This window comes from Raphanus sativus, chromosome 7 (assembly GCF_000801105.2).
Source record: "Raphanus sativus cultivar WK10039 chromosome 7, ASM80110v3, whole genome shotgun sequence".
Classification (NCBI taxonomy): domain Eukaryota; kingdom Viridiplantae; phylum Streptophyta; class Magnoliopsida; order Brassicales; family Brassicaceae; genus Raphanus; species Raphanus sativus.
The window spans coordinates 14,977,299-15,004,385 of NC_079517.1; the positions used below are offsets into that span (position 1 = coordinate 14,977,299).

General features: G+C 37.7%; 4 protein-coding genes and 1 non-coding gene across 7 annotated transcripts; 3 read left to right on the forward strand and 2 right to left on the reverse strand.

Annotated features, from left to right (window-relative positions):
* Positions 1–214: 214 nt before the first annotated feature.
* Positions 215–3,582, reverse strand: LOC108815896 (cyclin-A2-4-like). 2 transcript variants are annotated; one of them, XM_018588426.2, is made up of 10 exons: positions 3,443–3,582; positions 2,296–2,695; positions 1,980–2,187; positions 1,773–1,900; positions 1,467–1,693; positions 1,195–1,347; positions 1,062–1,095; positions 812–961; positions 556–690; positions 215–449 (listed from the first exon to the last, which is right to left on the reverse strand). In XM_018588426.2, exons 2-10 carry the CDS (start codon positions 2,602–2,604, stop codon positions 396–398), a joined length of 1,398 nt encoding a protein of 465 aa, XP_018443928.2. In that variant the 5' UTR covers positions 2,605–2,695; positions 3,443–3,582; the 3' UTR covers positions 215–395. The 2 variants fall into 2 exon arrangements, with proteins under 2 accessions (XP_018443928.2, XP_056846516.1); XM_056990536.1 differs by lacking the exon at positions 3,443–3,582 and adding an exon at positions 2,900–3,022.
* Positions 3,583–13,011: 9,429 nt separating this feature from the next.
* On the forward strand, positions 13,012–15,852 carry LOC108815486 (aromatic aminotransferase ISS1-like). The gene is made up of 8 exons (XM_056990462.1): positions 13,012–13,137; positions 13,221–13,268; positions 14,221–14,349; positions 14,477–14,536; positions 14,620–14,776; positions 14,865–15,030; positions 15,114–15,222; positions 15,306–15,852. The coding sequence occupies exons 1-8, from the start codon at positions 13,090–13,092 to the stop codon at positions 15,756–15,758; spliced, it is 1,170 nt and encodes a 389-aa protein (XP_056846442.1). The 5' UTR covers positions 13,012–13,089; the 3' UTR covers positions 15,759–15,852.
* A 464-nt stretch (positions 15,853–16,316) lies between these two features.
* LOC108815487 (uncharacterized) lies at positions 16,317–18,085 on the forward strand. 2 transcript variants are annotated; one of them, XR_008936590.1, is made up of 6 exons: positions 16,317–16,813; positions 16,911–17,081; positions 17,166–17,281; positions 17,363–17,597; positions 17,688–17,772; positions 17,841–18,085. It is a non-coding gene; the product is annotated as an uncharacterized LOC108815487 (transcript). The 2 variants fall into 2 exon arrangements; XR_008936589.1 differs by having other exon boundaries at positions 16,321–16,813; positions 16,911–17,000.
* Positions 18,086–19,855: 1,770 nt separating this feature from the next.
* Positions 19,856–22,612, forward strand: LOC108817696 (katanin p60 ATPase-containing subunit A1). Its single transcript, XM_018590453.2, has 7 exons — positions 19,856–20,145; positions 20,434–20,917; positions 21,018–21,215; positions 21,377–21,621; positions 21,708–21,866; positions 21,961–22,048; positions 22,191–22,612. The coding sequence occupies exons 1-7, from the start codon at positions 20,018–20,020 to the stop codon at positions 22,470–22,472; spliced, it is 1,584 nt and encodes a 527-aa protein (XP_018445955.2). The 5' UTR covers positions 19,856–20,017; the 3' UTR covers positions 22,473–22,612.
* A 27-nt stretch (positions 22,613–22,639) lies between these two features.
* On the reverse strand, positions 22,640–25,229 carry LOC108817695 (ADP,ATP carrier protein 1, chloroplastic). Its single transcript, XM_018590452.2, has 5 exons — positions 24,300–25,229; positions 23,962–24,216; positions 23,737–23,880; positions 23,304–23,651; positions 22,640–23,219 (listed from the first exon to the last, which is right to left on the reverse strand). Exons 1-5 carry the CDS (start codon positions 25,086–25,088, stop codon positions 22,872–22,874), a joined length of 1,884 nt encoding a protein of 627 aa, XP_018445954.1. The 5' UTR covers positions 25,089–25,229; the 3' UTR covers positions 22,640–22,871.
* Positions 25,230–27,087: the final 1,858 nt, after the last annotated feature.

Below are 27,087 nucleotides of genomic sequence, written 5' to 3' on the forward strand. Positions count from 1 at the left end.
ACTCTTTTATTTGACAGATAGAGAGAGCAACATAGGAAAATGAATTTAGGTACAACGAACCGGTCCATAAGAAAAGGAAATTTAGTGGTGTATTAACGCGTAATTAGTACACCACTGACCACTTGTTGTCTCTCTCGGTCATTACTGGTTTTTTTTTAATACTAGTACAATAGTCTTACCAACCAGAACAACTCGGGTTTGGAAGAACCAAACATGTATACACTAAACCGGATTATACCGTGGAAAAATTGATTTTTATACTGTTTTATTTAACCGCGAGTAACAGATGGAAAGGAATTGCAGGACGACATTAAACCGGAACATAGGACAAATGTTATCCGTGTGTTATATCGGTTTACAAGATAATAAAACCGCTCGGTTTAGTCTCTTCTCTTTCAAAATAGCCTATCATGTAGCTCCGGAGAAGTGAACACCGCCACGGATTTGAACTGTAAAAATATTTAAAAGTAACCACACAAAAATAAAAACTGTTACATTTCGATCAAACCGGACCAGTTTTATCAAAACTAAACCGAGATTGAACTAATTTGTTACCTTGTCTTGCTTGTACTTTATTCGTATAGAGTTCAAAGGACATCCTTTGGTGTTAAGCTGCAGTTGTTGCAAGGCCTGAACAGATGCTTTAAGATCGGAGGCTTTGTACGTTGTGTAATGCTCAAGTGTTGGATTCTGGACGGACAAACAATGCAAATCGTGTGAGATTCAAGATTTTGTAAAAACAGAACCAAACATAAAGGAGATATATATATATATATATATATGTGTGTGTCTTAACGAACAAAGAACAGACCCAAGGGTGGCTTGATTGGTTCATAGTCCACTTGGCAAGAAAAACAGCCGAAGCAGCTATAACCGAAGGAAGAAACTTCAAGAACTCATACTCTATTAGCGTCAACTCCGTCAGATAATTCGCCAGAAACTCCATTTCCACACTTGGCATCTGCATATACACATTTCCAACGAAACAAAAAATAGTTTCAATCTTTCTGCTAAATATTTGATGAGCACAGATAGAGAGATACATAAAGGTAGCAAATTACCAGGTGAGAAGCTTGAGCTGCTCGGAGAAACCTCCTGCCAAAAAAAAAAATAGAAAACTTTTGTTATGATCACTACGAACAGTTTATATGAAGCACTTTTTTTATCTACTGTCTAGCTAGTAGTGAGATTTACCTGAGGAATGTTTTTGAAGTGGGAGTGTAAATCTGAAAACTAAAATGCTTGAGTACTTGGCTCTCCATTTCCAGGACCTGATCTCTTGTGTAAGTGTTGTCCGTGATGAAGCAGAACTCTTCAATCCGTGGTGCATAGATTTCCTCATACTTCCTTTTTTTAACAAAGTTCCAAAGAAACAACATAACCTCTCTATTAGTTGCTCTGCCTTTCAGAACAAGCATTATAGTCTGATTTTCTATGAAGCGTTTATAAGTTGAAGAGAAACTTACGAGGCAATGAGCATACAAGTGACGCCGAGCAATTGAAGTCTTTGTCTTTCAATGTAGTTCCCATTTAGAAACCAATCTATGAGATAGACTGTGAGGTAGAGTGTGTCAGGCACAAGTGTGTATTCCTCTGAGACCTCAACAAGCCAATCAACAAGGATTCCCCGCATTGTCTTTGTCACATCTCTTTGTGTTCTCTCCATAAAATCAGGAGATGGTCGCCGTTTAAGCTGTTAAAAATTTGACTTAGATGTTAGTTAGATAACCAGATGCATATCTGTCCCAAGGAGGGGGGGGGGGATTATTTACCTCAGCAACACGCATGTTGTAGTGAATTTCAGATGCATATAGGCTACAGAGAAGAGGATCCTTTTCATCTGAATCAATGTCAATGAATTTTGAGCTACTTGCCGCCACAGTGGAACTTCCTCCAACAACTGTAATCCCATTTGCAAGGAATTAAAAATATGTTATAAAATCACTCATTCGGCAAATAGAGTAGGTAGAGACCCTCACCTGTAGAAGTTGATCTCGCAGGGGGTCTTGGAGGCAACCTGGAACTCGGCTTTTCCATAAAGCTACAAGATGCTTCGTTTGTGTCTAAGCTACACACAGCTTGTACCTTTGCATCTGTAACTTCTGAAGTAGAAGAAGAAGATGATGATGATGATGCCACCTTGGAAGAACTTGTCCTTCCCTTCTTTATCTGTTTGATAGTCTCCACCTACAAAATGAGAAAGAAACCAACTCTTATCAGCAAAGAAGAAAAACAAACAAACTTTTAGAGAAATATAAGAAGCAGAGAGCATTGTGTCTTTGATTCTTTAACAACCTGAATTTTAGCTGCATTGAAGCAGTTTGTGTAAGAATCCTTGCAGGTAACGTTTGTGATGTCATTAAGAACAGCAGCTCGTCTCTTAGGTGCATTATTGGCAACATTCTTATCATCCGAGGCTGTTCTTTTACTGTTTGCTCTCAGAACCCTTCCTTGGTTGATCAGTGCAGTAGTAGCAGCCACTTCTGCTGAAGATGTTGTTATGAGATTAGAAGAAGCACGCAAAGCAGACGCAAGGGCACGAGTTATGGGGCGAGAATGGGGCGGTATGGTGGTGTTTCCAGAAACGGCTTTCTCATTCCCCATGGTTTAGAAGCCCTCTGCTGAGACGATCCAACAACCCCCTTTGGATTGGATTCGTCTTAGCAGAGAAGATGAGCTTCAACTAGAGAGAGATCTGTGGAAGTGAAGTAGAAAAGATCAATGATATGAAGGTGCAACAGCAGGAGAGACCGATATCTATATCTAATTTGCTAAAACAGACAAAGCTAGCAATGCATATAAGATGTTGGGAGAAACTGTTTAGTCCAGGAAACAAAAAAAAAGTTGATCTAATAATGAGACAAGCCAGAATTGCATTACATAATTGTTAGGAACATACTCTTTCTCTCTTTCCAAATTTTCCATGGAAGATATATATATATTCAAGTCAAAAGTCTCTGATTTTTTTTTCTTTCATTTACTAAAATCCAAACAGTATTGCAGGAAAACCCTCAGGGCCTCATCAAACAAAAAAAAAACTCGCAGCATTTTAGGGAAAGTAGTACTTCCATAATCTAACTTTATAAAAGAAAAAAATATAATGCCGTATATTATCGATTAGAAATCGGAATTAAGAAGAAGAAAAAAAAAGGTAGAGGAGTAAGAAGTAAATAAAAGCTTTTTTCTTTCGTCTTCCTCTCGGAAGCATCCACTATTTTCTCAGGAGAAAAATATGGAGCTGCAAGAAGATCTCACAAAAGAACCCCGAGGAAAAATAATGAATCAATTCACATTTTCTTTTATCCAAGAAAACAAAAGAAAAATAAAAAAGAAGCTTCAAAACACAGAGAGAGAAAGAATAATAAGAAAACCACATCGGAGCATCGTCTCTACAAACCCATCAACAAAAAAAACACAGAGACAGAGTGCGATGGGAACTTACTACGCTCCAGAAAATTCTTTTCTTTATTGTTTTGGGAGAAACCAAAAGAAGGGAGCTTTGGGGAGGAGGGCAGATGGAGAGAGTAAATGAATAGTGAATTCGCTTTTATGCAGAGGCAGATGGGAGAGACTCTGTGGAACTGAGCGGGATTTATCAGCTAGTGTGTATTAATTAAATATTTCACTCTCTTTTTAAAATTAGAAACTTTCTTATTATTTCTAATCAAATGTTTACTTTTTATGTACTTCTTCTCTACCTAAACTCCTTGACTGTTTGACCAATTAGAAAATAGCTCACAGAGTTTATTTGTGATTAGTGTTTAATTCTTTCAATTTAAAATTATGTGATTGAGCATAATTTTTTTCATAGATTTTCTTGAGTCATCATTTTACCTTTTCTACATCTTAATCGCCAATTTGCTATTCTGGGTTCTCTGTCATTTTCATTTCACCATTAACATGTTGTAATTAATGAGGATTTTATCATGTTTTTTCTTTTCTTTTCGAATGTTTTCTCATTTATTTTGTCAGTAACATTTAAAATTTAAACAGATAAAGTAAAAGGAACGATCGAACAACTGTTACGTTTTCCTATGCACTGTGACTCTCTATTTTAAAATTTGGTCTTACTCTTACACAGCGTGCCTATTCATCCAAAGGTAAATAAAAGTGATTATTAAAACTTCGTTTTTCTTTAAAGGTAGTAAATAATAGTGATTAAGTTACAAACTCTGTTTCAAATTTTTAAGATTCGAAGTAGTAAAAGATTCCTTCAGTCGCTTTTTAATGGTAAAATTTAAACTTTCGAATTTTTTTTAAAAGAACTAACTAGTAAAATAAAAACAAAGACCAAATGCACGTTTACCCCTGAATCAGTCTTCTTGTTTAGCTTTTATTTTTACGTTTCCGTTGTTCTTTGTATATTCATTTTAGCTTACTTGGATACCACATGCTTAGGAACCATCATAAATTCTAATACATCATTTCAGTTGAAATGATTTGTAGAACTTAAAGAATCCGTTTTATTCCTACCGGATTTGTTCCGTTTAAAAACCATGCTTGGACTAGGTCGTGAATGCATATTGATTAAGAGGTGAATTATTGATAATTTTTTAGTTTTTATAAAGAAGCAAAACAATTATCACATTATGCGATTTTTAGTTTTAATTTCATGTTAAACAAGACTTATATCTGATTTTCTTAACGGTTGCTTTGACCAAATCTACATGAACTTGGTCATTTGGGAGGAGATTTCTCCACGATAAAAACCTTCTACACTAGTATGTCAGATCACATGAATCATAGAAGTTTTATGATAAAACTGTAACAGATCTCATTGTCCCTAGGCTCATAATACTAAAAACAAAAATAATTAAAATATTATTTCAGCGGCTAGATCCGCAGGAGCCAGGAGCCAATACTATTGTCAAGAAACCTAGAATAGGGTAATGGTTTTCTTGTATTGATAGAGGTCAAGAGACCAAAGTATATATACAAACTAGGTTTTCCTAATATCATACGATATGTACATAGAGATAAAAGGAAGATTAACATAACCTAATATATGGAAATATACGATAACATATTCGTATATATCCTCAATACCCCCCCTCAAGTTGGAGAGTGAAGATCAAGAACTCCCAACTTGGGAAGAAACTCGTCAAATCCTTTGCGTCCAAGAGGCTTCGTGAAAATGTCCGCAAGTTGAGAGTGAGTAGAAACATGTATGGTTGCGATGGTGCCTTTGACTATCTCATCTCGTATAAAATGGCAATCGTTCTCTACATGCTTCGTCCTTTCATGAAAAACCGGGTTAGCTGCCAAGTAAATTGCGGACTTGCTATCACAATGTAAAGGAATCGGAGAAGTGAAGTTAATTCCAAACGTCCGAAGGAGATTGCGTATCCAAAGAACCTCCTGAACTGTCGATGACATTGCCCTATATTCAGCCTCACAACTGGAGCGTGAAACGCAGTCTTGTTTCTGTGTTTTCCAAGATATAGGAGAGCCACCAAGAGTGATAAACCATCCAGTGAGAGACCGGCGAGACGTGCGACAACCGGACCAATCAGAATCACACCAAACGGATAATGTGAGATCAGTATGAGCGCGAAGAAGAATACCCTGTCCTGGATTACCTTTCAAGTAACGCACGACTCGTAAAGCAGCATTCCAATGAGCCAGTTTAGGCTTCTGCATGAATTGAGCAAGAAGATGAACCGAGTATGCAAGGTCTGGACGAGTAACAGCAAGATAAATAAGTCGGCCAACAAGTCGTCGATAAGCAGCGACGTCTGCAAGATCAGGTCCTTTATCGAGAGCCAAGGTCTGATTCTGTTCCACGGGAAAGGCGACCGGTTTAGCAGCCAGAAGACCAGTTTCCTCAATAATGCCAAGAGCGTACTTTCTTTGGCAGAGATAGATTCCAAGAGGGCTACGAGCAAGTTCCAAACCAAGGAAATATTTGGAGACACCGAGGTCCTTCATGTGAAAACATCGATTCATGTAAGTTTTGAATGATGCCAAGAGAGACGGATTACTTGCTGAAACAACAAGATCATCCACATAAATGAGAACCTGAATGTACTCCGTACCACGATCCAAGATAAACAAAGAGTAGTCAGATAGAGACTGTGTAAAGCCATATGTTTTTAACGAGGATGATAGTTTTTCGAACCAGCATCGAGGGGCCTGTTTTAAACCGTAGAGTGACTTCTTCAAGAGACATACTTTGTTCTTATCAGAACCCTTGAAACCTGGTGGTGGTCGCATATAAACCTCTTCTTTTAGATCACCGTGAAGAAACGCATTATGGACGTCCATTTGATGAATCTCCCAGTTACGAGATGAAGAAATCTGTAGAAACGTTCTTACTGTAGTCATTTTCGCGACAGGAGCAAAAGTTTCTTCATAATCCTCTCCTTCAATCTGACTGTTGCCACACACAACTAGCCGTGATTTAGGTCGTTCCAAAGTCCCATCTGCTCTGAATTTATATTTAAAAACCCATTTGCAGCTTAGAGCATGTTTACCAGGCGGTAAATCAACAACTACCCAAGTGCCGTTGTCCTCTAAAGCCACATATTCGTCTTTAATAGAGTTTCGCCAGATCTCGTCAAGTATAGCCTGACGATAGGATGTAGGTTCTTGCAAAGATGAGATAGCAGCGAGGAAGTGGCAATGATTCTCAGAGAATTTCGAACAGTCAACATAGAACTCAAGTGCGTAAGGAGTATCCGAGGAGCGAGACGCATAAGGTAAGATAGTCTGGAGAACGTAGTCCTGGAGCTTGGCTGGAATGCTCTTCGTTCGTAGACCGCGACCAAGCTCCTGTGCCGGAGAAGTTAAGTCAGCTGGAGGAGTTAACGGTAAGTCAGCCGGAGTAGGTAAAGTCAAGTCAGTCGTAGTAGGTAAAGCAGCCGGAGTAGTATCTAATTCAGGCTGAGTAGACGAGTCTGGTGGCGTAGTAAGTGTATCAATATCAACCAAGGTAGACGAAGAAGGAACCTCAGTAGACAACTCGGGTGCTACAGCCGGAGTAAAGTCTTTATCAGACGAGATGTCAGAGTCATAAAGAGTGTCAGTCGCAGGTGACGTCTCAGCAGTAGAAGAAGGTAAGGAGACGGGCTCAGTAACAGGTAACGGTGAAACAGAGTCTGTTGGTAGTTCATCAGATACAGGAGGGATGTCTGCGACGATCGGAATGGCTGGAGGGACTGGAGAGACCCCAGACGAAGAAGACGAAGTCGAGGCATACGGAAATTCCGATTCGCAGAAGACAACATCTCTGCTTGTAAATATTTTATCAGTTTCCTGATTGAGAATGCGCCAACCCTTTTGGCCGTTAGGATAACCGATAAAAACACCTTTAATACTCCGAGCAGCAAATTTGTCACCCTTGTGATGTTGATTATGGGCATAACAGAGTGAGCCGAAGACTCGAAGATGAGTAAGAGGTGGTGGTCTGCTGTAAAGTATTTCAAAAGGCGTCTTACCCTTGAGTAAAGGAGTAGGAGTACGATTTATAAGATAAGCTGCAGTCAAAATACATTCGCCCCATAAGCTTATTGAAAGGTTAGCTTGAAACCGTAAAGCTCTTGCCACATTCAGAATATGTCGATGCTTTCTCTCGGCTCGACCATTTTGTTGTGGTGTTCCTACACAAGATGTCTCATGAAGAATGCCATTGTCTCGGAAGAACGATGAAAGGCACATAAATTCAGTTCCGTTATCACTGCGAAACTTTTGTATGTCTGTGTGAAACTGTCGTTTAACCATAGAGATGAAGTTCCGAATTGTCCTGGGTACATCAGCTTTGGTCGACAAAAGGAACAACCACACAGAACGAGAGAAGTCATCAACAAGAGTGAGAAAATATCGAGCACCACAACGAGCTGGAGTTCTATAAGGTCCCCATAAATCACAATGCACCATCTCAAACAAAGCTTTAGTTTTATTAGAACTTGAAGAGAAAGAACATCTGGTCTGTTTGGCGCGGATACAAATCTCACACACCTTATTTTGAGAAACACTATCAATAGAAATAGGTAAAAAATCCAAAACTCTAGAAGAGGGATGTCCTAAGCGATGATGCCAAACTTCAGATGTCACTGAGTTGTCTCGAAGAATAGCTCCTGCGAACTCCATCCCTTTCAAAAAGTAAAGCCCATGAGACTGCTCAGCCACTCCAATCAGCGTCCTGGTAATGCGGTCCTGAATCAACCCAAGTTTGTCAGTAATCTGAAATAAACACGTTTTCTGTCGTGCTAACTGAGATACAGATATCAAGTGACACTGAAGTCCTTCCACAAATAATACATTCTGAACTGTAAGTGTAGGACTTAGAACAGCTGTGCCTTGCTGTGTCGCAAGAGAAATCCTGCCATCAGGCAGTTTAACCGGTAATGATAGTGTATCTCGTATATCAGTAATGGAGTCTAGTGAACCAGTCATATGATTCGTAGCTCCGGAGTCAAGTATCCAAGAGAAAGAAGGAGACGTACCGCTTAAGGTATTAGGAGGCGTACGCTCGTTCAGTAAAGTCACCAACGTTTTCCACTGATCGTCGGTGAGACCAGTAAGTCCGACACGATCTGAAGCAGTGATCGTGTTAGCCGAGTGTTGCAAGTTAGACGAATGAGACACTGTGTTTGCTCGAGCAGGATCAGATGGTGATCGATTCGCTGGAGTAGAACCACGTCCAGCTGAAGGTAAGACTCCTCTAGGTCTGTCTCCCCACCATTCTGGGTAGCCAAGAGAGCGGAAGCAATTTGACGCTAGGTGACCTTTGCGTCTGCAACTTGTACAGGTAAGTTTCATTCTCTCCTCTTTAGAGATAAAGCCACTGCGAGATGAAGAAGCCCCATAAGTCTGAGATGTACGAACAGCATGAGCCATAGTTTCAACTCGTTCATCTAGAGTTCGAGTCGTCTGTTTGGAGTCTTCATCCTGAAGAAGAGCACTATACGCATCATCAAGGGAAGGAAGCGGGTCTCGTGAGAGTAGGTTAGACTTGACAGAACCATAAAGCGACTCGTCAAGTCCTTTGAGGAACTCGTGTAATCTGTCCTCTTCTCTCTCTTTCTCCAAGTTAACTCCGATAGGACAACCACAATTCTTCATAATCCTATGTTCGGATAAGGCCGTCCAGAGTTGCATCAGTTTCCCATAATACGCTTCAATAGATAACCCATGTTGTCTGCAAGTTGCGAGCTCAGCCTTAATGCGTTGAACTCGCTGCCCATTATTAATAGAGTAACGCCGACGAATGTGTTCCCAGTAGTCGCTGGCGAGTTCCAAGTAAGATAAATTTGAGCGAACAGATTCTGTAATTGTCAGCTTAATCCAAGAAAGAACCAAGGCGTTGTTAGTACACCAGTCATCAAAATCAGCAGAGTCCGTGCTTGGTTGAGGTATTGAGCCATCGACAAAACCAAACTTCTTTCTTGCCTTTAGAGCCATTCGTAAGTTAGTGGACCATTCATTGTAGTTTGATCCTTTAAGCAACGGTTGCGAGATAACAGAGCCGGGGTTATCGCTTGATGAAAGATCATATGGAGATATCGTACGACGTCGAACCTCCACAGCCGTTTGCGAAACTGTAGTCTTCCCGGAGGAACCCTGTGTATCATCATGACCGTCGTCGCTGCCCATAGCTTAGACAGGTAGCGACAGAGAAGTAATAACCGTTAGGAACAGAAGATTGAAAGAATTTTGCTTTTTTAGAGCTCTGATACCATGTCAAGAAACCTAGAATAGGGTAATGGTTTTCTTGTATTGATAGAGGTCAAGAGACCAAAGTATATATACAAACTAGGTTTTCCTAATATCATACGATATGTACATAGAGATAAAAGGAAGATTAACATAACCTAATATATGGAAATATACGATAACATATTCGTATATATCCTCAATAACTATTAAGCAAACGAATAGAAAAGTAGTGGAATCTGCATTTTCAGTGTTTGTTATGTTCCACGACTTATAATGCTTAGCATGCTGCATGCTACTCATTTTTTTGTAGTTAGTTGCTAAAAAAAAGTTTAAACTAGTTTATGCTAGTATTTTCATTATGTTATCTTTCCAGTTTAAAACTCCACAATACATGTTAATAAAAATGAATTATTAACATAGCTTATATTATTTTACTGTTATTTTGCATCTGATGAACGAACACTTTTTTTTCTTCTATTAACAAAACTCTCCGATTTGAAATGTAAACTGAATTTGATAAAAATGTATGATTAAATTGTGGGTTAATTTGAAAAAACGTGAAAAGTTAAAAGCTATGATTATTTTGTTAAGAGGAGAAATGGCAATAAAGTCAAATGATTATAAGTCAAAATGTTCAAACGAAACTTTGATGTTAAATGATTATAACCGAGGAAATCATACAAACCAAAATGTATTTAAATTAACAGGTACAACATACGAGTACTTGAAAAGCTACACTAAGAGCCAAAAGTCTTTCACTTACCACATGGGAGACTGGGAGTTACATATTCAAAGCTATCTAGGATTTCAAATTGGAGAGAAAACTGTTGTATCGATCAATTATATAAATACTTGTTTAATTTTTGATTCTATGTATAATAAGATGAATGAGTTAAAGTTGCAAGTGTGAGAAGGACGTAACGAGAGGACGTCGGGGACCTAATTAAAATAACGTAGATCTACACGATTCAAACCAACACACAAAAAGAAGCAGAAAAATAAAAGGAGGCATTTTCAAAACTGAGAAGACAGAAACAGACGTATATAGTCTTTAAAAACATTAAAGTTATTCATGTTTGGTCGTTCCATTTTTACATTTATTTGAACATGACATGATTTAAATGTTTGCAAGACTTATGATCATGTCAAATTTTATACTTCCTGCCATGATTTTAATGTTTGTATGACTATATGTGATCCAGTCAATTTTATACTATATGATCATATCAATATTTATTTTTCTCTCCACTGTGCTCATTATATGATCCCAGTTGACTGAGTTTGTTGTAACAAGTAGTAGCAACCAACATGGGGGTCGAAGAAGAATATATACTCCCTCTGTTTTTTAAAGATGTATGTTTTAGGAATTTTTTTTGTTTCAAAAAGATGTATTTTTCATATTTTCAATGTAATTTTTGTCAACTAATTATGAATAATTGTGAATCTCAAAAACATTAATTGCATTTCTTGAAATTTTATAGGTTTAGAAATATAGGAAATATAAAATAACAAAAAACTATGCATTAATAAGTAAATTTTAATATTCCCTCTGTACCACTTTAAGTGATGTTTAAGCATTTTTATTTTGTTCCATTATAAGTGATGTTATCACATTTCTAGATAAAATTTAATGTCAATTGAAACTTTCAACCAATTACAAAATACTACATGTTTTTTTTATTGGTTAGACTGATTTTATTTAATGCAATTTTATGTAACCAAGATAAATTACATAGAAATTTGTATTTTCTTAATCTTTGTGTAGAAACCTTAAACACCACTTAAAATGGTACAGAGGGAGTATGTTTTATTAAAAAGTGTGAAAATCTCAAAACATGTATTATTTAAAAACAGAGGGAGTACATATTACATACATCATACATGTACACAGTTTCGAGCACACATTAATAGATGAAAGTGAAATGAATGGCCAAAAAGGACAGGGCCCAATAATCAAAGGTACAAAATCATTTAAGAGCATTTAAGAAAGTGAAACTGGATCAACGAGCTAACGTGGGAAATGAGATGTCTGATTTCTTTTGGCATGCAAAGCAGAACCTCATTGAAGTAGGCAGAGGCTCCCACTTTCAAAACCACTTCTTATTGCCTCCTTCTAGCCGAATGTTTAGCGGTTCGTGCTGCTATATTTCTAGTGATTTCACTTGATCTAACTCACATCTGACTTAGATCAGATTCTCAATCAATCAGAACCGTATGATACAATCTCTATGGAACTCCCTCCCTCCGACATCACTTCTTATATTCTTCTTTCTTCGTTTCTTGTCAATTCAGTTACATTGCTAAGTTTCAAAGTGGGCCAGCTGACAACATTGTAAAGACATGTCTTTGCAATGACTCATTGGGCCTTAAATGTACTCTCTTTTTCCTGTTAATCAATTGGGCTGAACAAAAACAAAAAGGTCGAGTAGTATATGTGGGGGAACCGAACCAAACCATCGGTTTTCAGTTAACCAAATTTTTTAAAACTAATTCTGAAATTAACCGAATTAAATTTCGGTTCGGTTTCTGGTTAATTTCGGTTTGGTTTTTTGTTTTCAATATAGTTTTCTAAAAATATTTAGATATTTTGGCTAAAATCTGTTATTTCGGTTAAATTTGGTTCTGTTTTTTTTGGTTAATTTCGGTTTGGTTTTTTGGTTATTTTCAAATATTTTCCGTTTTTTGTTTTCTTAGTTTTATTTTTCAAATTGAAAACCGAACCGGAAACCGAATTATTTTTAAAAATCTTACCGAACTAAACCAAATCCACTGTTACCGAACCAAAAACCGAAAATTTTGGTTTGATTCGGTTAGGACAAAAATCTTAGGGCTAAGTATATGCATCTGTGTCTCCAGTGTGTAATATACATATATACATGCATGCACACCGTTTTGAGCACAACACAGATATAGTAGAAGAGTCAAAAAGGGATAGATGAAAATCAGTCCAAATATCAAAGCTAGAGAAACATTTTAAGAAAGTGAAACTCGATCAATAAGAAATGAGACACGTCTGATTCAAGCAAATCTCAATGGTTGATCACGCAACACATGTACAAGATGATTTTTGAACTGGGCGAGTCTGGCAAACAGCGAAATGGGATCGAGTCGATTAACAAAGGCGTTACTCTTTGACCAAAAGAAGGCGTTACTCTTTTTATTTTTGGACTAAAGTATCTTTTTCTGTTCTTTTTGGAGTTAAGTATAGTTTCTTTCAAGTAAAGGCTAGGGGTTGATGAAGAAGAAAACGAGAAAAAGGCGTGCTTAAACGCTCATACTTATTTTAGGGGTTTTCGAACACGATCCGCGAATTCATCAAAATCTAACTTTGAGTTCCTATACATGTATATATATGTATCAAACACTTCGACCCTAGTTAAGGAGAGAAAAACAAAGAAACCAACAATTCATATATAAATAGGTTCGTTCGGGATGCTTTCGAGGAGAGCCTTGGACACTGATGTCCCCGTCATGACTCAGGTCATCCTCCTACTCCAATTCATTCATTCATTCATTATTTCTTCTTTGGTTTTTGTGAGAAATTGTTGGGGTTTTGCGTGCAGATTCGGACACTAACGGCGGAACTGACCAACCCCATGTCTCTCGCCCAGGTTTGTTGCCTTCTGGAAATGCGGGCTTTAATCTAGTTTTGGACTTTGGGTTTAGTGAGTGTTTTATTAGGTGACATTATAACAATACGTGTGTAAACATACATTAAGATCATCTTCAATAATCTCTCATTTTGAGAGAAAACATCAAATTTGAAAGAACTTCTAATAGTACATCAAATTTGATAAACATCAAATTTGAAAGAACACTACTATACATAAATTCATTTTAGCGTTAAACTTTTTATTTATAAATTGGTCTTTAAATTTTTTATTATTTTTTTATATCTACAAAAATTCATTATTTATGTTTTATACTTTATAATACTTTAGTAAACAATAAGACATTTATATAAATTATTATATATTTTTAGAAACTAAACTTATATGTATATAATGAAGATTTAGTTCAAATAAAATTTTGTTTGGGTAAAATTTGTAAGTTTTATAAAAGAATAAGCATTTTAGAATTAATAATAAGTAATATTAATATAATATAATATATTTGAAATATTCTTTTTGAAAGAAAAAAATGAGAAAAACTATTGAAGAAAACAATGAGGTAAAGCATTGAAAATGCACTAATGTACATGTCACCAAATAAATCTAGCTCTAATACGGATAAATGAAAATACTCTTCATTAATGTGAAATGTGTACATTGTCACTGTCAGCTATTTATACAAGTAATATATACAGTATCGTTATAATGTACATGTCACCTAATATGTTTCATTCCTTAAACTTTTTTTTTTTGGTAAAATAATTTTTGCAGATATAAAAAAATAATAAAAAATTTAAAGACCAATTTATAAATAAAAAGTTTAACGCTAAAATGAATTCATTCCTTAAACTTGTATAGTCTGATTATTCTCTATTTCGCATGCATCCTAACTATGACTTGAAACATAAGATTATGTCCGAGTTTGATTCTCCGGGGGATTGATTGCATGCAGGGCGTGGTGTATTGGCAGCCTCCTCAACAGGCTTTAGACAAGGTCAAGGAGCTTGTCTGGGATCCTGCCATTAGTTCTTATGGACCTGATGAAGGTTTGCCTGAGCTACGAGAGACTCTTCATAAAAAGGTAACCATCATATAAGAAACAAATAAAGATTTTCTTCAATTCAGTAAAGTCACCACCTTCGCTACTCTCTTCCTAGTTTGATCTAACGCGATTGAGCTTGTTTGTTTTTATGGGATTTGTTCTGAAGCTGCGTGAAGAAAACAAGCTTACCAAATCTGTTGTGATGGTTACTGCTGGTGCCAATCAGGTCTCTCTTTATCTAAGCTTTTATGTGCCATGCCTCTTTTTTTCTTTCAAGTCTCATAAACTCTGTTTCTGAAACAAATGCAGGCTTTTGTGAATCTTGTCCTTACACTCTGTGATCACGGTGATTCGGTCGTCATGTTTCAGCCATACTACTTCAATGCATATACGGCCTTCCAGATGACTGGAGTCACCAACATCATTGTTGGTCCTCGCCATCCACAGACTCTCTATCCCGACGCAGGTAATTAACCTCCTTCACTACTCTATGAATCATTACTTAAAAGAGCTTTCAAGCTGTGACTTGTGAGAGCCTTTTTTTTTAATGCCAGACTGGTTAGAGAGGACGCTCTCTGATTCAAAACCGACCCCAAAAGTTGTAACTTTTGTGAATCCTGGTAACCCAAGCGGCACCAATGTCTCTGAACCGCTGCTCAAGAGGATTTCAAAGATATGCAAAGATGCAGGGTGTTGGCTTATTATAGACAACACATACGAGTGAGTTCCTCCTAAATTTGAATTGTTAGTTTAATTGATGTAATAATATAAAGGGTATTTTTTGAAACAAAAAAGATGGGCAGGTATTTCATGTATGACGGTTTAAAACATTGTTGCGTTGAGGGAGACCATGTTGTTAACATCTTCTCCTTCTCTAAAACCTATGGCATGATGGGTTGGAGGCTTGGATACGTGAGTGGCCTTCTGTTTCCAAATTATTTGATTATGATATATTTTATTATCTTTATGGAACACGTTTGGTGGAGACTACGCAGATAGCTTACTCAGAGAGATTAGATGGGTTTGCGGCAGAGCTCTTGAAAGTTCAAGACAACATCCCAATATGTGCCTCCATAATATCTCAGCGACTGGCTATACACGCGTTAGAGGAAGGTGCTGGGTGGGTAAGAGAACGGGTAAAGGGTCTGGTGAAGAACAGGGAGGTTGTTAAAGAGGCTCTTGAGCCGCTGGGGAAGGAGAACGTCAAGGGAGGAGAAGGAGCGATTTACCTGTGGGCAAAACTACCGGAGGAACACGGAGATGATGATTTCAAGGTGGTGAGGTGGCTGGCTCACCGTCATGGTGTGGTGGTGGTCCCGGGGTGTGCATGCGGTAGCCCGGGGCATATCCGTGTTTCGTTTGGAGGGTTGAAGGAGGGAGAAATGAGGGCGGCTGCAGAGAGGCTGAGGAAAGGATTAGAGGAGCTGGTTCAGCGTGGAATGAAATGAAATGAAGGTCAAAAAAAGATGGTTACTTTGCGTATTATCCAAGTTATTATAGCTTTTTAATACTAATAAGAAAGAGTGTCTCGATGTAGCTGATTCCTCTTTTACTCCAAAGTCATTTTGTATTGGAATGGTGGTTTGTGTATAAATATCTATTTCTTTACTTATTCAAATGATTTTTATCCTTCAATAGCACTAATTAGCCTTGGATTAGTATAACCAAATTCAAAAGCAAAAGATTTGGATTAGCTTTATTGGTTTATAATATCTTTGTTGAGAGAATTCAAACATGCTGATAAGAAAAGAAAAGAGAATTCAAACACAAAGTTGGATCCTGAGCTGATAAATTTTGATTTAGACCGTTAGAAGAAGAGGAGGTAGTTAGTACTTAGGTTATGATCACAACCTTTTATCTTAATAAATAAAGTAGACTTTTTTTTCTCCCTAGGAGGAAAAATCGCCACGTGTCATTAGGAAAAACAACTTCCGTCTACTTTTGTGATTTGGCTGGACTGGGTTTTCTATATTTCACGATTTGGGCTTTCATAAACTAATTATCAAGGCCAGTCTCATCTTGCGGTGGAGCTTTAAGAAAAAATTTAGTCTTAAGTCTAGCTAAGAATTTTAGATTTCTTCTTCGTCGTCTCACCTTCCTCTTTCGGCCAATTTTCCAGAAAACTAAAGCTTCCATCAATTCATTGTAACATTTCCACCTTCTATTGAAAATTCCTTAGTTCCGAGCTTTAAGTGATTAACCCACTACTCCCACTCTGAAACATTCAATCGACCTCATTGCATCCCAAAGTAACCGACTGAACCTAGATTATAAATACCCCAACTTCCAGCGACGAACAGCCAACTTCAAGATCGAGTCCAATTTGCCATCTTCAACTTCGGGGTTTTCACCTTTATCTGGATAAATTCTTTATTTTGTGCTTAGTTTTTTTTTTCAAATCTTTGATTAGTATAACTCGATGGGTTTTGATTACATATTAGTGTTTGTTTATAATTGGGTACGTTTCTGGATCCTACCTTCATATGATTCGAAGTTTCTGTAGGTAAATACTATATAACTGTTTCTCTATAATGAAATTTGATTTCATATATATCGGTAGTTATGTAATCTGATTTGCAATTTAACAATGGCTGCATAAGAGTCACAACACCAAGACCCATGTAGCTGCTGAGAAGAAACGGCTTGGGTTGCTTGAAGCTGAGAAGAAGGCACGTGCTCGCGTCCAGAAAGTACGCCATAACTCTGTTTCTAATCAGCGTGAGATGGAGAGAAGTAAAATGAGGGACAAACTTGAAGATAAATTGCACAGTGTAACAACTATATATATATATATATATATATATACAGAAGTTTTGATCTTTGGTTTCTCTTTTCTGTTCTGTTTCTTGATCTAGGCAAAGAGACATATATCAGAGTTTCTTCATCAGAGAAGAAGACAGCGTGATTCGATTAGTATCTACTGTGATATGCTGCAGCAAGATGATGATCATCTCTCTAGAAAGCTGTCAAGGTAGTTGTTATAAATCACTACTCAGTTATCTGTTTCTTTAATTATCTCCCTAACAGCTTTTGTTCTTGTGTTGTTTATTAGGTGTTGGAGGTGCTTTGTGAGTCAGAAGAAGACAACCTTGGACTTGGCTTAAGATTATGATGCCTTGAAGATTAATGAGCCACTTCGGTTTTGAGCAACTCGTGGTGCTAACAAAGTCGCCTGCTACTCTTAAAGCTGTTAACTCTTTGCTTGACCACCTTCAAGTTCGGTTATAAAATTATTGCCATTGCTCTCCTACTCTGCTCCCTTTGCAATATATCATCAATAATAAAAGGTATGTGTCATAAGAAAAAAGCTTTTCAGTATGTTTTGGTTGTAGTTTTGCAAAAACAAACATAATCTCATGATGACGAAAATTCCACAGCCTCTGTCAACATAATGCACAACCTTCAGAAAGGAAATCTGGGCATCAATTTGCAAAGAACATCACCGTGGCTAGGGAATATCAGGTACTTTTTTGTCCCAATAGATAGATAATTGGTCGAGAGCTGTTGTTAAGATATCAGAATTGGTGCAGCTGCTTGCATCAACAACTCACCCTCACATACAGATGAGCTCTTTTGGAAGCTACGTTCTATGCGGCATCAAAATCTATACCCTTGATTCTTATCTCCAGACCTCATTCTTCTCTTATCATTTTCAATTACGTACTGAGGTTTGTTGTTTGATATATATTTTCAAAAGGTATTTGTATTTTCTTACTGTTGAGATATATACGGTTACACATTCATGTTTATTTCAAGCTGACATATTCTTCCGCCATCATTTGCTTCGCTGTCCTAACTAAATTTGTTGAAACCACAGCGGTCACCGATCCAATACCGACGGGAATAAACATGTTTGGTTTTTCTCACTTGGCCAACTGCTCGGTAAAAATATCATTAACTAACAGAACAGTAACAATATCATCATCTTGGTTATTTCTGGCCATATTTACTTTAAGATTCTGCAGCTTTGGATGTGTACATAGTCATCACTTTCATTTCGAATTACGTTTACTCTGAGGTCTGAGGTTGAAAAAATACATGCTGAGTTCAACAGTAATAACCGATATTTTAGTAACACATTATCTGACTTACATCTTTCTTTCCATTTAGTATTTTCCATTATGCTATGCTAGCTCCTGCCTAATATTCTACAGACCTAATACGAAGAAAAAAGAAGAACCTTTGAACCTTAAAGAGTAAAAACAATTGAATTATACACACTAAAATACACGAGAGACTTCCTTATACCACCAACCACATGCTTAGACTCAAACAAGCCTCCTCGGCCCGAAACTAGAAGATTTGACAATTAGTTACAAATTAAAGTAAATAAAACTATTATCATAATAAAAAAACAAAACCCCTTTCTCTGTTTTCACATTTACGAAATCAGTAATACAACCTAAGAACACAGAAAATGATAGTTCATAACGTTGAACAACGGTAAAAGTATGCAAACACCATCATAACTTCAAAACCATAGTTCAATGTTATTGACCACGCAATTTCCAAAAAAAAAAAATACACATCTGCAACTTACTGATACAGAGTACATGTCCAAACCAAACATGACTTACTACGCAAAAGAAAATTAAGAGACTTTTTTTTTGTGCAACAGAAAATTAAGAGACTGAACAACAAAAAAATCATATTGAAACTAAATATTTGGAGCTAAAATCATGAAAACTATATTTATCTTCTACAACATAATAACACAAAATATAGAAAAGTTCAAGAATAAAAAAAATATTGCATTTTACAAATAAAGATAAATTACATTTTTCAAAAAAAAAAATATTATTCTTTTACTGAAAATCAAAAACTGAAACATCATACATTAATTTCAAACATGTAATTTTAGTATCTATTAAATAACTTTTTTCTCTTCACAACAAAATAGTGGCGACAAATAAAAGCACAATTTATATATTTACATTCTATTTCATTAAGGTGAAAGGTATGTATTCTTACAAAAGGATGTCCCTAAAAAAATGAAACGCAATAAATTAATAAAGCCCAAAATTTACTTTCTCGAACCAAAAAAATATTTAATTTTTGAAATAAGTAGTTCTAAACAATAAAAAATATCACAATAGAAAAAAAAATTGAAAAGAACATCTTAAGTTAATAAAACTTACAAGAATTATAAAATGTTTAATTATTTTAGAAATATAAATCAACAATATATAGTTTGTAAGTCATATAATATCTATTTTCAATATTATTAGCGTCTCCACTCTAAATTTTTAATTCATTTATAATTTATATTTTTTAAAATGGATATATATGAATTATATATAATCAAATAGTAATATAATAGGTTAAATTAAATTAAAATTTATATAAGAATACCCGGGCGTAGCCCGGGAAAACCACTAGTTTATAATAATCAAACCTTTGATTTGAAGGGGGAGGGAGAATAAAGTTAAAATCAATGATCTTCTAAGCTTTAAAGGTGGATTTAAAGTGGGCCTTAAATGGGCCCGGATCTAAATTTGAATTAAAGAGAGACTACTGGATCCACCCACCATTAACGTGCCTTCTTCTTCTTCTTCTTCTTCTTCTTCTTCTTCTTCTTCTACTCTGTCTTCCCCATCATCGGTTCCGACGAGTCACATCACTCGAAAATCTGAGAAATAAAGGGGCTCCCGCGATCAAGCTCTTCGTTTCGAACCCTAATTTTTCAGGGAAAGCAAAGGGAAAAAAAATGGTGGGTAATAACAACTCGTTGGCGGGTCTACAAGATCACTTGAAATTAGCGAGAGAATACGCACTAGAAGGTTCCTATGACACCTCAATCATCTTCTTCGATGGCGCCATTGCTCAGATCAACAAGTAACTCCCACCTTTTCCTTCTCTCTCTCTCTTGACTCTTCAATCTAACATTTTTATCACCCCCCTCCTTAAGCCCTAGCTACTTCGATTTTGTTCTGGTTAATGGGCCTTTAGTTCCAATCCCTAGAAACTGCATTTGCTCAATGACATTACATTATTAAATAGATAAAAGAGCAGTCTTTTGAGCAGATACATGACATTAGTAGATAGATAAAGGAGCAGTCTTTTGAGCAGTTACATGTATCTTTATTAAGCTGTTCTGAAGCGATACCACTATACTGTCTTCAGGCATTTAAACAGCCTTGACCATCCTATGTCACGGACGAAATGGATGAACGTCAAAAAGGCGGTAATGGAAGAGACCGAAGTTGTGAAGCAGTTGGATTCAGAGAGGAGAGCGTTTAAAGAAGCTCCCACTGGTCGTCGCCTTCGTCCTTCTTCTCCTCCTATCAAGACTAAGTCCTCCTTTGTCTTTCGGCCCTTGGATGAGTATCCAACTTCATCCTCCGGTGGTGCTCCGTTTGATGATCCTGATGTCTGGAGGCCTCCCACCCGTGACGTCTCTAGCCGAAGACCCGCCAGGGCTGGTCAGAGTGGTATGAGAAAGTCACCTCAAGATGGGGCTTGGGCTCGTGGTGGTGGTGGTGGCCCAGCGACACGGACAGCTGCTCCAGCTTCCCGAGGTGGAAGAGGCAGTAAGTCTAGCGCACGCTCTTCCGCTGTAGGAAAGAAAGGAGGAGCTGCCTCCAGATCTACCAAGCCTGAGTCTACTGTATGTTTTATTTACTCCTCCTGCCTTTTTTCTTTTTATGTATGTTTTATTATCTACTTAATTGCTAAAAAAACTATTGGCTTTCTTGATGATAATCTAGAATGGGGATGGTGAAGACGGGAAATCGAAAAGGGGATTGTATGAGGGACCTGATGAGGACCTGGCTGCTATGCTTGAAAGGGATGTGTTGGACTCAACTCCTGGTGTCCGTTGGGATGATGTTGCAGGTTTGTCTGAAGCCAAAAGGCTGCTTGAGGAGGCTGTTGTCCTTCCTCTATGGATGCCTGACTACTTTCAGGTACTTTTGTTTCTGCTGCTGCCATATATGGTTGGATGTTGTATTCTTAGGCTCTGGAGCAAACCATATAAGCAATGAAGAGAGTGAAAGTGTCTATTCATCTGTTATGTACTCTCAGTTCTTCTAGTTATGGAGGATGCTTAATTTTGATTGCTCTTCAGGGTATTAGAAGACCGTGGAAAGGAGTTCTCATGTTTGGTCCTCCTGGGACGGGTAAAACTCTGTTGGCAAAAGCAGTTGCAACCGAGTGTGGTACCACCTTCTTCAACGTCTCTTCTGCTACGTTAGCTTCAAAATGGCGTGGAGAGAGTGAGCGGATGGTCAGATGCTTGTTTGATCTTGCCAGGGCCTATGCTCCAAGCACCATTTTTATTGACGAGATCGACTCTCTTTGCAATTCTCGGGGGTAAATATTGTTGTTCACGACACTGAGGTTTGATTACAATACCGAATTGAATGCATTTGTGATTGTGAATGTGTGTATGGATGCAGGGGTTCCGGAGAGCATGAGTCGTCAAGAAGGGTGAAATCAGAACTCCTAGTTCAAGTAGATGGAGTGAGCAATACAGCGACAAATGAAGATGGTAGTCGCAAAATAGTTATGGTGTTAGCAGCTACCAATTTCCCTTGGGACATAGACGAAGCTCTCAGGTTTCCTTTATTCTTCTTCTTTCATTGTTTTTTTTAAGCTTGCTCAAGTATAATGAGACTGCTGACTGACTCTTGAGCTCATCATACTCTGCAGGAGGAGGCTGGAAAAGCGTATATACATCCCACTTCCAGATTTAGAAAGTCGCAAGGCTCTTATCAATATCAATCTGAGAACAGTTGAGGTTAGTTGTGATATAAATACTAATAGTATCTTTGTTGGTTCGATGTAGTGTAGCATATGTAATGGGATGGGTTATGTGTGTGTGTGTGTGTGTGTGTGTGTGTGTGTGTGTGTGTGTGTGTGTGTGTGTGTGTGTGTTTCAGGTGGCGAGTGATGTGAACATTGAAGATGTGGCAAGGAGAACGGAAGGGTACAGTGGAGATGATCTGACAAACGTGTGCAGGGACGCGTCAATGAACGGGATGAGACGGAAGATAGCCGGGAAAACAAGGGATGAGATCAAGAACATGTCAAAGGACGATATCTCAAACGATCCTGTGGCTATGTGTGATTTCGAAGAGGCCATTAAGAAAGTGCAACCCAGTGTGTCTTCCTCTGACATTGAGAAACACGAGAAGTGGTTCTCTGAGTTTGGATCTGCTTAAACCAACCCACTTTTTTTCATTTTAACAAAACAAACTTTGTTGTCTGAGCTTTGTTGTGCTTGTTTATATTATTATCTATTAATTTGCCATTTATCAAACATTATGTTGTTTTGTATTAAGTAAAGGACTGTTTATTTTTATTTGAATGTTCAGAGAGACAAGAGAAGGATTGTAATCAATCATCTACTTGAATAATTAAAACAATACATATGACAAGAAACTTAGAACTTTAAGACCAAACTGAAATGAAAATGAATTGTTCTGAAAACTAAAGACTAAAAAAGAGTGGAGTGGTGGTGCAAAAGAGCCAATGTTTGAGAGTCTTTTTCTCACTCTCAAACTCTTTATTTTTGATTTCATCTTTCCTAAAATCAAATATCAAAAACCCCTTTTGTTGTTTTATATGTTGGTGGGAGCTGATTTCTCAGGCCAACTGCTAGTAGATTCTCCAACAGAAGGGGAACCATTTCCACCACCTTCCTCTTGAGACACAACAGGGATCTTCACAGATGAAGCTCTCTCCATTTCCTTCTCCAGCTCTTCTTCAGACCTCAACGCGTTGAACTGTCCCTCCAGCGACTTAGCTGCAGCTAACCACGCAGTGACAATGACCAACAGTATCATTCCTAGATACGGTGTTGAATTTGCTAGTGATCCAAATGATAAGATCATGAACTGCTGTATTAGAGCACCCCCTGATTTCCCCAAGGGGTTGCAAACCACATCAATTGCTGCTTTCCCTTTAACCTGCAAACAAAGGCACAACCCTCCAAGCTAAAGAACACACAGATTCATTTCTTCAATAAAAAAGAAGAGGAAAGATTAGCAAACCTTGGTATCCTCATCCAAGGGGATGTAAGCCATTTCTTTACAAGGATCAAACAAGCTGTACTTGGCACTCTTGCTGAAGATATTCTGGAGGGCACCAACATAGACAGCTGCGAGTAACGGAGTCATACCAAGCTTGGCAACAAGCGGTGCGAATGGGCCACCAAACAATATCAGAGAGAAGAAGGCAACGCCAGTCAATAACAGAACAGTTGGGGTGATCTTTGCAGCTACTCCCCATCCATACTTATCGAATACGTATTGACTGAGAAGCATCATTGTGAATGTTGCAATACCAGTGCATGTTGAGAAGTCACCCATAAACGCTGAGTACTCGTTTGGGCTAGGGAACTGCTCAGAGTATAGAGAAGGAAATTAAGAAGCTAAGCATTGTGAATGCAAGGACAACAGAGATGAGGATATGTGCATTACATACCTGAGCTTTAAGCTTTGATTTCCATGTGACTTCCACAAGGTTGATACTAATACCATACGCCACCACTAAGGTAGCAAGATCCCTAATGTATGGTGATGAGACCAAGAACTTCAAGCTCTCCATTGTTCCCATCTTAGGTTTGTTCTGTAAAAAAAGAGATAAAACAAATCAGAAGAGCCCTCCCTCCTCCCAAGCAGCAAAAAACAAACTTCTGCATGCCATTACCTTCTTCTTCAGGCTACGAGTTGGAAGAGGAACGTATCTATTAACCCACCAATAGAGGAAACAGATGGCAAGTCCCATTCCCACCACAATGCTCATCATGGCTTTCAATGAAACTGCCCAGCCATCAACCCCAGGACCAAGATTCTTTCTCAAGTTGGAGAAGTACTTCACCGTTCTTCCAGAGAAGATTAGCGCAACATTGGCTCCAAGTCCAAACAAGGGATAGAACTTCTTGGCTTCATCCACGGTTGTAATCTACAAAAGAGATTGAACATGAAAAACAAAACTCACAAACCACGGACTTGTAATCATCATATATGCTGCATGAGTGTAATGACCTGATTAGCAAAGCCCCAGAAGAGAACTGAAATAACCACACTACCCCAAAGCTCAGCCATGACATAAAACAAACAGAAGCTCCAAATCCTCAAGATAGCAAGAGGGCCCATGAACCTTGGACCAAGAGCAGCGAGAAGCTTATCAGCAAGAGCCTCCGGGTGAATATAGTTGCTGAGAGGGTACATGACGAAACCGAAGGCCCCAAAGTAGATGATGAAAGGGATGATAACGGTGTAGAACAGAGCCTTCTTGGAGAGAACGTTGGAGAGTTTTGTGTAGAGGAGCATGAACCCAATAGCCATAGGGAGGTTGACCCACGTCTTCAAAAAGGGTATAATCTCAGCCGAGCTCCCTTTGGCCGTCACCACCAAGACGTCCTTGGTGTCCCTCAGGATCGTGTAGTTGAACAGAATGCAAAAGAACATTAACCCTAAAGGTATGATCTTTTTCAACGTCGTGACCTCCACGCCGAAGATCTTCGGAGACGGTACGACTGCGGCGGTGTCGCCTTCGTTGAACAGAGCTCCTCCTCCGTCTGCCTCCGCCTCCGCGGCCTTGCATATGAACTCGGTGGTTCTCTCCTTGTGGGAAGTGGAAATCTTGTGAAGGGCTGGGACAAAGGATTGAGCTTTCTTGAAGGAGAGAGAGAAGAGAGGTGGGTTTCTTGGCTTGGAGGAGGAGAAAAGACGATGCTTTAAGCCGTGGGATGGGTGGAGAAGGCTTCTCGTCGCTCTGATGGGTTTGGCGGGTAAGGAGAGGATTCCTCTGGTTTGTATCGCTGCTTCCATCTCTCTGTTCTGGAAAATACACAGAGAGAAGTGAGAGGAGGATTGAGATGATGATAAAGGAGGAGGTGAGTGGGTAGTGCGGAGAAGAAAGAATATAGCTTTTTTTTTTTTAATTGCCAAATGAGATATTTACAGGATGTAATAAGAAAAAACACTAAAAGGTCACTGTCTGAATGCTAAATAAGCTAATCTTTCGGATTTAAGTAAATAAAATTGGTCTCCGGAAGGATAAATTTGCGGTGTTGTTGTTCAACCATGTCCATGTGAGTTTCTTCTTTTTTTTTCATGGTAGAAAAAGTCTCAGAAGTACCAACTTTCTGTTTTTGCCCCTCAATTTCATACTTCAAATGACTGTAATGTCCTTTTGGGGATTATTTATTACTACTACTGAGGTTTCGTAGTTGGTGGGTGGCAACGACTTTCTTTCCTTTTGAGTTAGGTGGCTTAGAGCATAATTATCCCTTATACCCATTTGGGTTTCTTTCTTTCTTTTAATTTTTTTTTTTGTTTTTTTTTCGTTTAAAAAAAAAAAAAATTAAAACAAACCAATCGCGGGTCACCACGTGTCGTTGGGCCCGCGAAACTGCCCAGAAAACATTTCCTCGCGAGACCACTTCTTCTCCTTTCTTTTTCTTGGTTCCCACCCTTTGTGGTCCCCCACCAAAATCTCCCTCCAACATACCCCAATAAATATACTCTTAGTAATGCCCTATTACTTTACCTAAATTAAATCACGTGTTACATAATTTAATAAGGAAATAGTAGTACATAGTACTATTATTTATTAATATTGCCAGGTTTTTATAAGATTTTTATAATGTAATCAGATGGAATTTTAATCCATTGTTTCGGTCGTCTTATGAAAATGTTATGGTATTTACTGTTTACTATCATGGTGGTATGTTTTTTCATAGAACTAGGCCTTCTTCGTTTACTTCTTGTTGTGAGTTGCGACGAAAGATAGTCACAAAGAGTTTATTTTGCTGTTGCATGATTAATTAACACGCGATCAATTACAATTTGTTGTTCGTTTTGTTTGTGTGCAACCAAGCATACATCACAAATTTTAAATCGCTAGATAAAAACAAAAATTAAATTAAAATTTTATGTAATATGCGATAACAAAACAAACAACATTTGATCATAGCAGTCGCAACTGGCAGAAATCTGTAATAGCGGAACAAACCACATTTGACTGAAGGTTGCTACAACATTTTAAACGAACATGACCTTAGTTTGTGTACCCAATCAAAACAGAATAATATACATGTATTGAAAAGCGAATGAATAATCATCTGCTTCCTTAAGAAATTTTTGGTACTTCATTTGAAAAATATTTATGTCGTCAAGTGTCAAAACAAAATAAGTTTGGATTGTTCATCAATTAGTCATCTACACTCAATTGTTTTCGTGTCAATTTTTTTTCCTTCCCAAACGTAAAAGAATTTGCATCCTCCGTTCATTTCTGACGGCGGCCTAAAATTAAGACGACAAAAGGAAATAAGCTGACCAAACTCTTATGTACATTTTAGTGCCAATTTATTGTCATTTTGTTATATTCTGCTTCCTTTTGTCCAACTTTAATATCGCATAATTTTATTCCAAGAACCAGTTAGAAAACATATATTCGTTGGAAAGGTATGAAGGTTCAATGTTTTCAAGAGGCAAAAATAAAATGTTTTCAAGAGGCGCATCATCTATATTGGGGAATAGGATTTTGAATAGCAAATGACATGAAAAAGGTGGAACCAACTGTATGTCTCGGCCGGGCGGAATATTTTGGCCTTTTCTATTAGAGTTGAATCGAGCTCATGTTGACCAAACTATGCGAAACAAACTAAACACATGATTTTTGTGATTAATTATGATGCAAATAAATGTTTGGTTTGTAATATAGATATTGTATCTGAAATAAATGGTTTTTTGTTATACTTCAAAGAAAATTGACTCACGGATCTTTCTGTAAACAAAATCGATATAAAATTTATGTTTTCATTTT